The 17,662-nt window shown below is 38.4% G+C and overlaps 1 protein-coding gene across 4 annotated transcripts in view; it reads right to left on the bottom strand.

The window, feature by feature from the left end:
- Window positions 1-17,662, bottom strand: part of SUCLG2 (succinate-CoA ligase GDP-forming subunit beta) — a 363,960-nt gene that overhangs the window by 168,114 nt on the left and 178,184 nt on the right. For all 4 annotated transcript variants that reach the window (XM_004372727.3, XM_023727935.1, XM_023727936.1 and 1 more), the window contains exons 3-6: window positions 14,605-14,704; window positions 13,476-13,566; window positions 4,049-4,201; window positions 2,044-2,133 (exon numbers count right to left, since the gene is read on the bottom strand). In XM_004372727.3, the coding sequence (XP_004372784.2) occupies window positions 2,044-2,133; window positions 4,049-4,201; window positions 13,476-13,566; window positions 14,605-14,704 (434 nt within the window). The remainder of the gene's footprint in view (window positions 1-2,043; window positions 2,134-4,048; window positions 4,202-13,475; window positions 13,567-14,604; window positions 14,705-17,662) is intronic.

Here is a 17,662-nt window from a genome sequence, read left to right as displayed (position 1 = left end):
AATTTTAGTTATATTAAGTGTTCCTGTGCTTTTGGTTTTTCCCCAGTATATTCTTGTTGATAGGCATTTTAGTCAGCAATACATACTTAGTAGGTTTTTCAAAACACGATTCTTATTATTTGTTAAATCTACTATTAATAAATCACTTTTTTAGAGGCAACAAGCATGAGTCACAGGAACAATATTAATAATTTTATAAGATAATCTGCATTGATCATCCATGAGTTAGGTGCCTGCAAATGCCTAAACCACACCCCAGATAAAAATTAAGTATTTTTCAAAGTCACATTGAATCTAATTGGTCTCTAAGATACCTTTTCTTTATCGAAGGATCAGCAATTGATGATGATTTAAGTAAGTTTTCTATTCTTAGCCACCTTCCATTCTCACTTACATTGTCTCTCTGGAACATTCCATCCATCCCCATGGCTTGAGGAACCACCGTAAAGCAGAGATTCCCAAAGCTACAACCCAACCTAGATCATTCCCTGAGCTCCAGTACAATACATCCTACTTTCTACTGTACAAATGCCTCAGGTATCCCGAGACAATCAAATTCCAACATGTCTACAACTGAGATCATCATCTCTCTCTCTCTCTTTCACAGTCCCTCTTCCTGGATTCAGTATCTTCGTAAGCACTGCCACCATGGTCTGTGAGCCCCTTGAGAACAAAGAGTATTTCTCAATGTCTCTGTTTTCCGAGGCCTAGCAGAGTCACTAGTACACAGTCAAGTGTTTACTCCAAGTTTGCTGAGTGAATAAGATTTAATGCCTTTCACAGAGTTGGCATTGAAGAAAGAAAAAGTGAATTAAAAAATGTCTTTCCTTTTAATTTAATTTCACTTGTTTTGATAAATCAAGTTAAAAATATAATGAGAATATACCTATTTAATGATCCCTGAGTACTTGCATGTTCATCTCCCCCCATAGGTACCATCATGGAGTCCCAGACTACCAAAACACACACACACACACAAGTTCTAGGATGATTAAGGTGGCTTGTCTGAATCACGGAGGAGGGAAACAATACTCAGTAGCTTCTCCTAACCTAGTTATGAGATACAATCAGGCTCCATGGACAGGCCTGTGGCAGCGCAGGGCTGTGATGCTCAAAACAAACTCTGTTCCTAAACACTTTAAAACAAAACAAAACAAAACAAGCTCACTGTCGTCGAATCAATTCCGACTCATAGCAACCCCACAGGACAGAGCAGAATTGCCCCACAGGGTAAACCTTTGTGGAAGCAGGCAGCTGGCTTTCTCCTGGAGTGTGGCCGGTGGGTTCCAACCACTGGACTTTTGGTTAGCACCTAAGCACTTTAACCACTCTGCCACCAGGGCTCCCCTAAACAGCTTAGAGAACAATTTTTCTATCTTTGAAGCTAAGGGATATCGTTCCTAAATTGGCATATTTTAAGGTCTTTCAGTGACATATCACCTGGTGCCATTAATATTCATCTCAATTGCCCATTAGCTATGAAAACAATAGCCATTAGTTAAGTAACATGCATTACTGATAATAACTAACTGTTATTGAGACTGTAATAAGCACTTTCACAAATCACTGCAGTCAATCCTCACAATAAGCCTCTCAGCCAGGAGTTGTCATCATCCCCATTTTACAGATGATGAAACTGAAGTTCAGACTGATTAAACCACAGATGGGCTACCGGTGGCAGTAACAGGATTCAAATTCAGATCTACCTGTCTCTACAACTTGTGCCTTTAACCACTGCTGCCTCTTAGAATGCATGTACTGGAGCTGCAATGCTACAGAAAAAACAGACAACAAACATACGTAACAAAGTGTGTGTGCACGTGTGCGTATATATATACACGCACACGTACACACACACATGTCAAAAACATGTTCTTCTCGAACACCAGGGAAATATTTTTCTTCACCATAAACAATTGGAGGAAAAACTGTAAAACAATAAATAATCCTAATTTGTGATAATCACAGACACTAGAAGAAATTAAGCCAGTTCTCCAGTGTGTTCTGAAACAAATCAGGCACTGTCTTCCAATCCTCACGTACCTGATTTTTCAAAGGCCCAAGGAAGCCTAGATTTTCTGCCATCCGCTGAGCTTGGCTGTCCTTTACCCCTTCAAAAATGTCAATTTTCTCCTAGTAAAAATGAATCAAATAAATGAAATTAGGACACTCAAGTGAGAAGATTTACAATCTCAAAAAAAATGCTTAGTATATATTTGCAAATGAGTAATTAAAAGTATGGCATCTTTCCAGGATCTCCAAGCAAGGCTACTGCGGCTGCCTAAAGGGTATGTTTTAATTAGCAGACCATCTATGGAACAGCCTTTCCAAAAACTATGTAATTCTTCAGGGTGGCATGCTGACAAGACAAGCTGATGCCAGTTTTCACTTTTAATTACTATACAGATGTCACTGATGAATATTTAGTCAGTTAATTTTTATGACATCTTTTGGGAGACTTCCAAAGTAAGGTTTTGCAGCCTAATATTGCTGTTAGGTTTAGAGCTTGTTATACATAGGTTAAATAGTACCTTATGATTTACACACCTTACTGATGATAATTATTAATAATACCTTAGCTTGACAAAGTGCCATTCTTCTAAAAGATACTGAGCGGTATTCATATTTATTACTTTATATATTCTCCTAACAAGTGGAATAATGTGTTTTAAATGATGTTAATTTTGAAAACGGTCAGGTATTATTGGTCAATCAGCATGTGAAGTCTCAATTTAACTACCCAGGTAGTTAACTTAAATAAGTAATATTAGTGAAAATATTTTCAAACCAATCACCGAAGTATGAGTAAATTATCTAGACAAAGAGAGTCAAGAAATAAAATCCCCCTTCTTGAAGAAAAAAAAAAAGATCACATTCTAAAAGACATATTTAAATTTTGAATGGGATTTTTTTAACACTAAGAGCCCAGAATTAAAACCTAGAATTACAGTGCTAAAGATCATGGATTTTTCTTCTTACAGAATATTCTGAGGTAGATTAAGAAAACACTTTCTACACATCACTCCATTTAATCCTCACAGTTCTATGTGGTGGAAATTACCCCCATTTCCATTTTACTGATATTAAAATGAGGTTTAGAGACATTAAGAAACTTGCTAGCTAGTTAGGATTTGAACTCACATCCTTCTGTCCAGAAATAAATCGTAATATCAATAAAAGGAATAAGATTTCAAGAACTGCAACAAACTGACAGAACCTGGACCTTAGAAAGATTCTGTTTTACATCAGTAGGAGTCACGATCGAAAGGCTGGTTGTTCGAACCTACCCAGAGGCACCTCGGGAGAGAGGCCTGGTGATCTCCTTGAAAACCCTATGAAGTACAGTTCTATTCTGCAACCCACAAGGTCACCATCAGTCAGAATCAACTCAATGGCAACTGGTTTGGTTTTTGGTTTGTTTTACATCAACAATACTGAGAGACATCAATACATTCTCTGGTTCACAGCTGGTATCCCAGGAGAGAACATGTGATCACAGGTGCTGTCACTGGGACAGAGTTAACCAAGAGGAAGTGGAAATATCATACCCCCTCCCAATGGTTAATTCTTGGGGCAAATTAGACAGAAAGGAACAAGGGAAGAAGAAGAGGTAGGAAGAGGAAAGAAGGGAGGGAGGAAAAAGGAAAGACAAAAACCCTTGAACAGTGAATTCCTTGCTTCGCCCAACCTTCAGGGGAGCCCTGATGGCACAGTGGTTAAAGCACTTGGCTGATAACGGAAAGGTCAGCAGTTCGAACCCACCAGCAGCTCTACTGGAGACAAGGCCTGGCGATCTGCTCCTGGAAAGATTACAGCCTATGTCTACTCTGTTATATGGGGTCGCTACGAGTCGGAATTGACTCGATGGCACCCGATACCACCACCCAACCTTCCACTGGACACCTAGTAAGGAAAAGGGCTCAACATTTTCATACATTAAATCCCAGAAACAGGTTTACTGCTGCTAGCCTCAGACTCCACATTAAACATTTAACAGCTTCTACAATAACAATCAATTAACACAATGCAGGCAGTAATTTAAACATACCTTAAAAATAAGTTCTGGAGAAGAAACTGCCACCTCTTCAATGTCAACGCCCCCCTGGGGACTGCCGACCAGAACGGGGCCATTGCAGGACCGATCCATCAGAATCGCCAAGTAGGTTTCTCTGGAAATGTCCAGGGCTTCAGCCACCATCACCTACCACAGTAGTGGGAAAGTCAAATTAACTCAGTATTGAGTTGATTTCCACTTGGAAATCTATACGAACTTGTGACACAAATCAAACAGCTTCATTTTCGGGCTCTTAAAGCCCTGCCACTGAGCTTCCCGAGATTCTAGAGTTGTGCTCTCCTGACACCCAGTGCCCATTTCCACCTCCTTAATTGATCCTGTTAACTTGTTCAAGTGACAGGTATTTGGTTTGCCTCAAGGAACCTTCCCACTTTAATCTTTTTTTTTTTTTTTTTTCCTTCCTTGAGAAACCCTGACACGTAAGAAAAACTCCAGGGAAGCAGCTGTTATTTTAATTTGAGATATTTAACAGTACATATATATTACTGCACTGATTTTTCTCAGATTTCACTGGTGGAAAATCAAGTTTGACTGCCAAAGAAGGATTCTTTTCACAGTATGTCTGATGCTTCATATGTTTGTATACTTCTGTCTCCTGGATTGCTGTATTTTATTTCATTTTATACTTTCTTTTAAATTACAAACATAATATTTGCTTGTTCAAAAATCACGCAAATGATATCAAAAGTATATAAACTAAAAAGTAAAAACAGCTCACTGCTGCATACCCCACCATACACACCCACGCCACACACACCCACGCCACACACACACACACACCCCACCACACACATACCCACTAGACACACACCCTTTGGGCCCTTTCAAGGTGGCACTGGTAGATCAGTGGAAGAATTCTCACCTTCCATGCAGGAGATCCAGGAGACCCCTGCCAATGCACCTGAGGTGCAGCCACCACCTGTCTGTCAGTGGAGGCTTACATCTTGCTGTGAGGCTGAACAGGTTTCAATAGAGCTTCTACACCAACACAGACTAGGAAGAAAGGCCTGTCGATTTACTTCTGAAAATCAGCCAGTAAAAACACTATGAATCACAATAGCCTAGTCCAATCTGCAAACAATCATGGGGTCAGCAAAGGAGCAGGCAGCCTTTAGTTTCTTTGTGCATGGGGTCGCCATGAGTCCTGGCTACTCTATGGCAACTAACGACAAGTCAAGGTGGCCACTAGTCCATATGGAACCTTTGTTATCATTGGAAAAAAGTGCCCTTTTCTCTGGAAGGATGGGGCCACGTGCTAGGACAATGACTGAGCAAGAGGTAGGTGGGATAGATGGAGTTGAGCCCTCATTCCCTGCCTTGGCCAGGTGCCCTTTTGCTCTGCACAAATTCAACAACTGAATGCAGCCAACTGTTCCGGGAGAAAACAAGATGAACTTTTTATTCTCCTCTCAATGCATCTGCAGGCACTACAGTAATGGAATCATCTTACACATGGAAGCGTATTATATATACTAGAATTCCTTTCTTTCATTTTTTCCTTTCTTAACACAACAGTGTGAACATCTGTCCAAGACCTTCTCTCTTTATAGTGACTAAGTATGTATATGCTGTTAGTTATTTAACCATGGATTCACTAGGCGAGGCAAATGTCTAAAACACTCAGCTGCTAACTGAAAGGGTGGAGGTTGGAGTCCACCCAGAGGGGCCTCAAAAGAAAGGCCTGGCAGTCTACTTCCAAAAAAGTCAGTCACTGAAAAGCCTATGGGGCACAGTTCTACTCTTGACACACATGACTTTACCATGAATCAGAATGGACTCAACTGCAACCAGCAGTGGTGCTGATTTAACCATGCCCTTAAACCAAAACCAAACCAAACCTGTTGCTGTTGAGTTGATTCTGACTCAGAGCAACCCTACAGGATAGGGCAGAACTGCCCCATAGGGTTTCCAAGGCTATAATCTTTATGAAAGTAGACTGCCATATCTTTTCTCCTGCGGAGCGGCTGGTAGGTTAGAATTGCTGACCTTTTGGTTAGCAGCTAATCGCTTTTAACCACTGCACCACCAAGCTCCCTACCATGCCCTTAACAACAGATATTTATGTGGCCTTCAATTTTCTAAACTGCTACTTCAATGATTATTTTTGTACACGTATCTTTGGTCATTTGTTTTACTATTCTTGCAGATAAGGTCCCTGGATCTAAAATGGCTAGGATTTAGGCTTTTTATATTTAGAATTTTGTAAGTACTGTCAAATTATCCCCAGAGAGGCTGTATCAACTTATACTCCCAACAAGAATGGTAAAAGATATGTTCAAACATTTTTAAAAGAAAATAAGGGCACTCCCATAAATAATCAGTAATAGAACTGAAAATAATAAGAGCACTTACATTGCTTTTCCTAAAAGTAGTTCAGTAAAAGCTTTTAAGAAAAATTGGCTAAACAGCATTCAATTTTAGCCACCCAGATATCATAAAAACACTAACTTTTAAGTCACATAAAATGGAATAAATACATGACGATTTAAAAAGATATAATGTAATGAATATATAACTCCCTCTTGAAATGTTTTTCAAATCTTTATAGAATTTATCACCAGTTAAGAAGAAAATACCTTATAAGAGGCTTCATACTGACTCTTTTATCATAAATGGCTAGAAGCTCCTCAGTATATAAAAACTATTTCTTGACACATGGCGTTAGAATTATCACAGAACCATTCTGATTTCAAGTTGGTTGTTCTTTCCAACAATACAGGCCAATGAAGGCCAATCTAACAGCAAATACCTAATTCTCCTCTCAGCGTTTAGGTTGTCTGAAACATAGTCAACTCTCAGAATTTCTGATTTAGGAGTGGGGAAATATTTGAAGCAAAAATATTTAGTACTATCCTTTCCTCATCAAATATATTAAGTTCAACGTATAGAAATAACATGGTTCACTTTATCAGCAATAACATTAATAAAACATTATAATTAAGGTAATCAGTTCTAAAAATCTCTCTAGAAGGAGAAAGCTGTTTTAAAAACTTTGGTAGGCACAAAATTCCAAATGAGGAGCATGTTTTGTTTGTGCTTTCAGGTCTATTGGCATAACTACTATTCACTTTCTAATGTGGGGTTAGTCTAGTAAGTAAGATTTAAAGATTTTTGGTAGTTATTCTTGGAAGCAACACAACATTATAACTTTTTAGGATAAGTGTCATTCAAGAGTCCTATTTTTAATCTTCTGAAATGTTGACAGATGTGCTCTGCATTCCATCAAAATTCTATTTGCAAAGACCAGATGCTACCTCAAACAACTCCTTCTTGGTAGAAATAATGTATTAGTCTTTAAGAAAAAGTCCCTAGGAAAATGAAGACTATCAATAGAAAATTCAAAAACATTTATATGAAGGCAATTTTTAATGTTATGCCATCTGTGACCCTGGATGCCAGAATATTTTAGAAATTGTTATAGAGAGAACCTAAATGGACTCCATGAACCCTTAGCCCAGGAGAAGCTTAGTTAGGCACATTGTGAAAAAGCTTCATCCATGAGTTACACAAGGAACGTCACCACACTTCCTTTCCAAAGTCCTCTTACATAGGAAGCTTTTTTACTTTCTTCACCCTACTTGACCACTGAACCTTTTTTTTTTAACATCAGTGCTACTCAAATTGTGGTATCTGGGTGAGTACCAGCATGCAAACTATTTGTAACAGGACTGTGAAGAGACAAGATTAAAAGTAAACTCTCAATTTCTGAACTTATCTCTGTGGAGCAGTAACCACTAGTGGCACTGAATCATAGACCACATGAGGAGCAGGACTGTGTGACATCCCTTGTTACCATCCCAAGAAGCACACAACACATGGGCACAGATTAATAAAAAAAATCTGGTGCGTTGTTTTCTTAAATAAAGCTTAGAAACTGAAAGTTTCTATAATCCGGGGGAAGTCTACCTAGAGGCACCTTGGAAGAAAGTCCTGGTGATCTACTTCCACAAAATCAGCTACTGAAAACCCTATGGAGCACAGTTCTACACACATGGGGTCTCCATGAGTTGGGACTGACTCGACAGCAACTGGTTTTGGTTTATAATCTGGGGACTTCTGCTTTTGAGAAGATAGAGTAGATGTACTTTTCCCTATTCCTCTTCCTAAATACAAGTAAAAACCTTGGACAATATATATAAAACAAACTTAAGAAGACTTGGAAAGGTAGATAGAAGAAGCCATATTAGCAAGGGAGCTCAGAATCCAAGGAACAACATAGTGATGAGTTCCCTGGGTCTCCTTTTTGACTCGTAAATCTCAGACTGGGTTCTAGAGAAGTCAGCAACCCAGAAACACCAAAGGCACAGACGAGAAATCTCCACGCCCGTATGTTTTCACTAGAGAATTCTATGAAACATTTAATTACCAACTATAAATAATCTCTTCCAGAAAATAGAAGAGGAGGAAACACTTCTCAATTTCTTTTATGAAGCTAATATTCACCTGATAGCAAAACCAGAAAAAGACAATACAAAAAAGGAAAGCTACACACCAATATGCCTCATGAATGTCCATGCAAAAATTCTTAATAAAATACTAGCAAGTATAATTAAATAATATATAAAGAGAATTATACACTATGATCAAGTGAGGTTTTTTCTAGGGACACACGGATTTTCAATATTTGAAAATCAATGCAATACTGCATTAACAGGCTAAAGAAAAAACTCACATGATTGTATCAATTAATGCAGAAAAAATTCATTTGACAGTATTCCGCACCTACTCCAGATAAAAACTCTCCTAAAAATAGAAATAGTGGAGTGTTTCCTCAGCTAGATAGAGAGCATCTTCAAAACACCTACAACTAACACTATACTTATAATGGTGAAAGACCGAATGCGTTCCCACTAAGATCAGGAACAAGGCAAGAAGGACTACTGTTACCACTCTTATTCAACACAGTACTGGAAGTTCTAGCCAGCAAAATAAGGAAAGAAAAGGTACACATATTGGAAAGGAAGACATAAAATCGTCCCTATTTGCAGACGACATGATCGGTTATAGAGAAAATCCCAAGGAATCTATCAAAAAAAAAAAAAAAAAACCCTAGAACTTATAATAATAAATAGGTTCAGCAAGGTCACAGGATACAAAATAAACATACAAAAATCACAGCATTTCTATATACCAGCAGTGGACACATGGATACCAAAATTGAGAATCTAACATCTTTGATAATGAATTAAAAAATGAAATATTTATATGCAAATCTAACAAAACACGTACCATACTTATCTGCTGGAAACTACAAAATGCTGATGAAAAAAATAAAAGTAGATCTAAGTAAATGGAGAGACACATCATGAACTGAAAGACTCAATATAGTTAAAATGGCAATTCTCTCTAAATTGATATATAGCTTTAACAAAATTCTATCAAAATCTGAGCAAGATTTTTTTCTTAAGATAAAGATTACTCTTAAGATTTATACAGAAAGCCACAGGATCTAGAATAGCTATGACAGTTTTGAAAAGAAAAAACTGAGAAGACAGTCTACCCAATTTAAAGAATTATTACATGGCTACAGTAATCACGACTGTGTGATATTGGTAGAGGGACAGGCACGTATATTAATGGAACAGAACAGAAAACCTAAAAATAAACCCACACAAATATGTGCACTTAACTTTTGATATTCAAAAGCACTTCAATGGAGGAAAGATCGCCGTTTCAGCAAAAGGTACTGGAGCAAGTAGAGTGCTGCAAGCAAAAAAAAAAAAAACCTCTACCTCAGTCTAGAAAAAAAAAAAAAAAAGGAGAAAATCTTTGGTATGTAGGCTGTTGTTATTAGTTGTCATCGAGTCAATTCTGACTCTGAAACCCCAGGTGTGTTCGAACTCATGGCGACCCCTGGGTAGGTTCAGACTGCCAACCTTCTGGCCAGTAGTCCAGTGCTTAACTTTTTGCACCACCCAAAGACCTAGTATGTAGGACAGGGCTAGGAAAAGAATTCTTAGACTTGATACTAGAAGAAAATATTTGCAAACTACACATCTGATAAGGGACTAGAATCTACTATAACTCTCAACACTCAAATAGTAAAAAAAAAAAAAAAAAAAACTAATTAGAAAACAGGTAAAACACATAAAGAAACAATTCACCAAAGGACATAGAGATGGCAAATAAGCACATGACAAGATGTCTAGCATCATTAACCATTAGGGAAATACAAATAAAACCACAATGAGATATCACTACACACCGATCAGAATGGCTAAAATAAAAATGACAACACTACAACACAGTAAAATGTTAAAAGTTTTTGTATCTGAGAGATGGGACTATGGGAAGCTTTTATTTTTATTATTTCAGCTTTTCAGTATTTTCCAAATTTTCCTTACTAAGCATGTGGCATTTAAAAAAAAAAAATTCTAAAAAAGGAAAAAAATAATGACACCACCAAATTCTGGCAAGGATGAGGAGAAACTGGACCACACATACACTGCGAGCAGGAATGAGAAATGGTTTGATCACTCTAGAAAACAGTTTGGAAATTTCTTAAAAAACTAAACATGCAACGGCCATGACTACATGCAACTGCCATGTGACTACACGCAACTGCCATGTGACTACACGCAACTGCCACGTGACTACACGCAACTGCCACGTGGCTACACGCGACTGCCATGTGACTACACGCAACTGCCATATGACCACATGCAACTGCCATATGTTTCAGCAATTGTGTTCTAAGGCATTTATCCCATAGAAATGAAAACTTACGTTCAAACAAGAATTTGTACACAAATGCTTACAAGCAGCTTTATTTGTAATAACCAAAAACGAAACAATCCAGATGTCTTCACTGGGTGAACAGTCAAACTATGGTACCTACATGGTAATATATATACACCATGGAATACTACATGGAATAAAAAGAAACACAACAACCTGGATGAATCTTCAGAAAATTATGCTGAGTGAAAAGGGGCAATGACCCAAAGTTATATATTGTATAACCTCATTTACATAAGATTATGGAAAGGACAAAACTATAGAAATGGAGACTAGATGAGTGATTACTACTACTACTACTACTACTATCCACTGCCGTTGAGTCCATTCCAACTTACAGCGACCCAACAGGACAGAGTAGAACAGCCCTAGAGGGTTTCCAAGAAGCGGCTGGTGGATTAGAACTGCTGACCTTCTGGTTAGCAGCCGAGGTCTTAACCACAGTGCCACCAGGGCTCCCGATTAGTGATGGCCGGGGGTTAAAGACGGAGTCTGGCAGGAGCAAATCAGATAGGTTTATAAAAGGGCTACATGAGGAATCCTTGTGGTGAAGGAAACGCTGTGCATCCTGACTGTATCAGTATCAGTATCCTAGTTGTGATACTGTACTATAGTTTTACAAGATGTTATTCATCGAAAGAAACTGGGCAAAGGGTACAGGGATCTCCCTGTATTATTTCTTATAACGACATGTGAATCTACAATTATCACAAAATAAAACGTTCATTTAAAAAAATTTCTGTAGTCCTAACGATAATTTTAATATCAGGTATTAATGTTTACTATGTTAGGCACTTATTACATGCACGTACTAATTTATTTCATCTTTAACAATCATATCAGGCAGGTTATTATTATTATTATTCCCATTTGAAAGTAAGACATGGGTTATTAAATGGTAGAACACCATTAAACATAATACTAAAAGAAAAAATAATAATTTCCACCTAAAAACTTCATTACTGTATTCCGGAACACATGCCTGGGATTTAAAGAAGTCCAATAAATACTTCCTGGACAATAATCAAATCTACCAGATTCTCATACGTATGAATCTCATTTATCACTAAAGTTTACCCTTGCTCTCCTCCCAAGCTGCAAGGCAAACACTGAACGATACACCATCACCATCAGTCGCCATCGACTCCTCTCTGACTCATAGCGACTCCATGTGTTTCAGTAAGAACTGTGCTCCATAGGTTTGCAGCTCATAACGGAATTTAAAAGGGAGCTAAAAGCACTGTGCCAAGCCAACCAAAAACAAAGCAACAAAATGAAACACTTGAGTTCTGAACAGTTCTTGCATCTGCCTGACAGGCAGTGGGAAAGGGAAATGATCATAAGCAGTTTTGTTTGCTCCCTCAATGTTTAGAAAGCCTTTGTGCTCTTAAGAGGATGGAGCTAATGACCCAACAGTATTCCAATCTCCCTCCCGCTCAGCGTCCTTTTCAGGGCCAGTACAGACCCTCTCATAGTAAGTACACTAGGAATCAGCTGATGGTTTTTTTAGGTCACGTCAAGAATTTTCCACAAAACTCTCTCTGAAAAGTGAAAACACACTGCCTCCGTGTCCCCAAGCACTGTACACTAGCAGAGATGATCAATCCATGATGCTGTGTCACCAGAGCTGACAGATACCTACCCAAATTGTGGCCCTAATTCACTGTTACATTGGGGCCTTTTAACCATCCACACTCCTGGGGCCAGTTTTATTGGCAAGGGACCTGTGTAGCTGCACAAGGCCTCATGCTCAGAAGGGCCCCACACTTGGTTTACTGCTCTACTGTTGCTGTCCAGAAACCTGACCAAGGGTTCCTGCATTTTAATTTTGCAGTGGACCCTGCAAATCCTGCAGCTGGTCCTAGGTACATGAGGGTGGTACAGCAAAAAGGGAAAAGACTGTCAGGAGGGAGAGTCAGATTCTGGCCTTAGCTCTGTCACTCACTATTTCACAACTAAGGACTAAGGCAGGCCACTTTGCTCTTCTGAGCTTATTTTCCGTGTGTGTGTGTGTGTGTATGTGTGTGTGTGTGTGTGTGTGTATGTGTGTGTATGCATGAGCACATGTGCACACACCTGTGTATGAGAGCATGTGTGTGCCCTGTGTGTACATGACAGCACGTGTGTGTGTGTGCATGTGTGTGTGTGTATGACAGAGATATACACTTGGGTGCTCCAGCAGACTTGACTAATTCAACATACTCACAGCAATAACAGGGGCTCAAAACAATAGTAACCTCAAAGGACGATATAGGGCACTTAGAAAAACAACAATCAGAACAGACAATTCTGATACACAGGACTGAGGGTGGGGTTGGGGGTGGGAAGATGTCCCCCACTGAGTATAAGAGCTCAGCTGTTTTACCAAGTCCTTCTCAGCTTTAAACAGAATGTGCCTGGGTTCTGAAAGTGACAGTCATTGTTCTGGTCACTCACTCCAACTCACTTTTGTCAAACACTGATAAAAAAAATAATACTGGTATTACAGAGCCATTTTCATTCTTCCTCAAAGTCATGTCAATCAGTAAACAGATTACGTGAGGTTTAAGAAACGAAATGCAAAGAGCAGTGCTTCATTAGATTCTGTCAAAACAGAAGCATGATTTTCCTTCCTTTTTTTTAAAACATATATATAGAAAATTACCAAAAGCAATCATATTACCTTGTTAACTTTCACACCATCTTTTGGAGTTTGCTTTGTTGCTAGATTATAACCAATCATCTGTTTAGCCAGCTGTCCCACAACTTTAGGGCTACGGAGAGAGAAAAAGAGAAAAGAAAATATATTTCCATGTTAAAAATCATTTTAAAGAAGTGTTTATATGTACCCATTTCCATGCTGCACAGGGTCCACATCCATCCTGTGGGTCTTTCCACTCATATACTATGTGCCTAGCACTGTGGCAGAGGTGAACAGAGAGGGGAAAAAATGCATGAATGAATGAAACATAAGATGCCTGCTTGCCTCTACTATTCTTTCCCCCAAATAACTTAGAGTCATAGATAAGAGACAAGGCTGAAATGCCAAAAAGATGTAGATAAGAGATGAAAATATAACAAAGATTTGATAGTGGGCAACTGAGGAAGTATTGAGCAGTGAGGGGGATACGAGAAGGCATAACAATCAAACTAAATAATATGAAAAGTTGTGTGACAGGAACAAGTAGGAGAGGACAGTGTTTGGTGCTGGGAGACATGGGAGGGAAAGCTGAAAAGACTGGCTTAGTTAAAGGAAAGCTTGGGCTATCATACAACTGATGCCACTGGTAATAGGGAGCCACTGCAAGTTCTTGAACAGGGGAGTGGCACTATGGAAGTGCAGCCCTGGCGGTGCAGTGGTTAAAAGCTCAGCTGCTCACCCAAAGGTAGGCAGTTCAAATTCACAAGCTGCTCCTTGGAAACCCTATGGGGCAGTTCTACTCTGTCTTACACAGTCGCTATGAGTCAGAATTGCCTCAACAGCAGCGGGTTTGGTTGTTATTATTATTTTGGGTATTATGTAAATAGCAGTTAATCTGCAAGTCATATCATTCCCAACATTAATTATGAATCACTAGTTTTCCAGAGAGGAGCAGTGTTAAGTTTTCACAAATTAGGACAGAAAAATCCTTAATGGGAGAAGAAAAACTGAGCATTGCCAGAGCCCACTACCTGTAACGTCTGTTCCCTCTACTTGCTGCCTCTGCTCCTGCCCTATCCCAACCGTCTTTCTCCGCGCTCCTTTCAGTCATGAACAGGATCTTCCATAATCACTTGGCCCAAAGAAAAGGAATTAAAACCTCCAGACTTACTCTTTTGTCAAATGAACGCCTCCTTTCAATCCGCTATTGAAGATACCTTTTCCTCTTCCTCCAGCTAAGATCTGGGCTTTTAAAACAATTTCTTTTGCATCTGAAAAAAGAAATATCCAGAGTTGGTAGCTGATTTTAAATTCTCTCTCTTTTTTTTAAAGCAACAAGGAAAGCGGTAATGACATACAACTTCAAAAGTGACTAGTAAAACTCTCTCAAACTAACTTTGAAAATAAAAGCAATAGAGAATTTCAAAAACACTCATGTGCCTAAATGCAAAGCTTATTTACTGAGGACTTTCAAATGCTTCCTTCTGGTTTAATCAGCTAATACTTGACCATCCCAAGGGAACAGAAGACGTGTACTCTTGCTCTTTTGCACTGACATAAGAAAGATGCTAAATAAATCCAGGACAGAAGTATTAGTTTTACTGTGTAATGACACTCCCATATGGCAGACGCACCAATCAGTAAGAGAAACTGCCTGTCAGCCACCTAAGACATCAAAGGGAAGACTGGATTATGTGGGGGGAAAGATTTAAAGACAAAAAGAAAGAGCAGTATTTAATAACTCTATTCATGGAAACCAACAATTTTCTAAGCAGTTGTTCTACATGTTGATAGGGTTGAGTGGGAAAAATGGATTAAAACTAAAAGCAAACAATATTTTACAACTTTTTGCAAGGTTACAAAACATGCCAGTGGAAAGTGGTTGTGGAATCTTCATTTCTAAACACACTCAAAGAAAGAGTGAACTGCCTGTTCTTAACCTTTTAGACCAGAGTCACAAACTCAAGTATATTTATGGGCCTGGCAGGACACAGGGCATGTGAAGCAGCTTGGGGATACCTGGGGCCTCTACCAAATAAGAGAGATCACCTCCACAACTGCAACAAAAAAAAAGGGAAGGGGGGAAGTAGGGAACCCCAAAGTCAAATCTGAACAGACCCATAACAAGGAAAGAGATTAAAGAAGTAATAAAAAAAAGAAACTCCCAACAACAACAAAAAAATCCTGGCCATGATGGCTTCACTGGAGAATTCTACCAAACATTTAGAGGAGAGCTCACACTAGTACTACTCAAATTATTTCAGCACATAGAAAAGGAAGGAAAACTCCTGAATTCATTCTATGAAGGCAGCATAACCCAGATAACCAAAGCCAGGCAAAGACACCACAAAAAAGAAAACTACAGACCAATATCTCTCATGAATATAGATGCAAAAATTCTCAACAAAATTCTAGCCGGTAGAATTCAGCATCATATAAAAAAAAACTATACACCACAACCAAGTGGGATTCATACTAGGTACGCAAGGATGGTTCAACATTAGAAAATCAATCAATGTAACCCATCACATAAATAGAACAAAGCAAAATAATTACATGATCATCTCAATGGAGACAGAAAAGGTATTTGATAAAGTTCAACACCCATTCCTGATAAAAACTCTCAATAAAATAGGAACAGAAAAAAATTCCTCAACATAATAAAGGGCATCTATACAAAACTAACAGCCAACATCATTCGCAATGGAGAGAGGCTGAAAACATTTCCCCTGAGAACAAGAACAAGACCAGGATGCCCTTTATCACCACTCCTACTTAACACTGTGCTGAAGTCCTAGCTAGAGCAATAAGGCAAGAAAAAGAAATACAAGGCATCCAAATTGGTTAAAGAAGAAGAAAAACTACCTCTATTCACAGATGATATGATCCTATAAATAGAGAACCCAAATTCCACAGGGAAACCAGTGGAACTAATAGAAAGATTCAGCAGAATAGCATGATAAAAGATTAATATACAAAAGTCAGTTGGATTCTTACACACCAACAAACAGAACTTTGAAAAGGAAATCACGAAAATAATACTATTTATAATAGCCTCTAAAAAGATAAAATATTTAGGAATAAATCTAACCAGGGACATAAAAGACCTATACAAAGAAAACTATGTAACACTATTGCAAGAAACCAAAAGAGACCTACGTAAATGGAAAAACCATGCTCATGGATAGAAGACAGCATTGTGAAAATGTCAATTCTACCCAAAGCTATCCACAGATATAAAGCAATCCCATTCCAAATACCAACAGCATACTTTAACGAGATGGAAAAACTAAACACCAACTTTACATGCAAAGGAAAGAGGCCCAGATAAGCAAAGCATTATTAAAAGAAAAAAACAAAGCAGGAAGCCTCACACTACCAGATCTCAAAACCTACTATACAGCCATGGTAGCCAAAACAGCCTGGTACTGGTACAATGACAGACACACAGACCAATGGAACAGAATCGAGAACTCAGATGTAAATCCATCCACCTATGGTCAGCTGATCTTTGACAAAGGACCAAAGTCCATTAAATGGGGAAAAGACAATCATTTTAACAAACAGTACTGGCAAAACTAGATGTCCATCTTTCAAAAAGTGAAACAGGACCCATACTTCACATCATACACAAAAACTAACTCAAAATGAAAGAAAAAGAGAGCCAACCCTAGGAGTTCTAATACATGGCATAAACTCAATACAAACTATAACTATCAATTCACAAATACCAGAAGATAGATTAGTTAACTGTGAGCTCCTAAAAATTAAACTTATGCGCATCAAAAGACTTCATCAAAAGAGTAAAAAGAGAACCTACAGACTGGGAAAAAAATTTTCACTACAACATATCCAACAAGGGTCCAACCTCTAAAATCTATACAATACTTCAACACCTCTATTACAAAAAGACAATCCAATAAAAAAATGTACAAAGGATATGGACAGACACGTCACCAAAGAAGACATTCAGGCAGCTAACAGACACATGAGGAAATGTCTGCAATCACTAGCCATTAGAGAAAGGCAAACCACAACTATGATCAGATACCATCTCACACAGACGTTACTGGTATGAATCAAAAAAACAGAAAATAACAAATGTTGGAGAAGTTGCAAGGAGATTGGAATTCTTATGCACTGCTGGTGGGAATGTAAAATAGTACAACCACTATGGAAAACGATATGGTGCCTCCTTAAAAAACTAGAAATAGAAATACCATGATCCA

Source organism: Trichechus manatus, unplaced genomic scaffold (assembly GCF_000243295.1).
Source record: "Trichechus manatus latirostris isolate Lorelei unplaced genomic scaffold, TriManLat1.0 scaffold00020, whole genome shotgun sequence".
In the NCBI taxonomy this organism is placed as follows: domain Eukaryota; kingdom Metazoa; phylum Chordata; class Mammalia; order Sirenia; family Trichechidae; genus Trichechus; species Trichechus manatus.
This window is presented reverse-complemented; position numbering and strand designations above follow the sequence as displayed.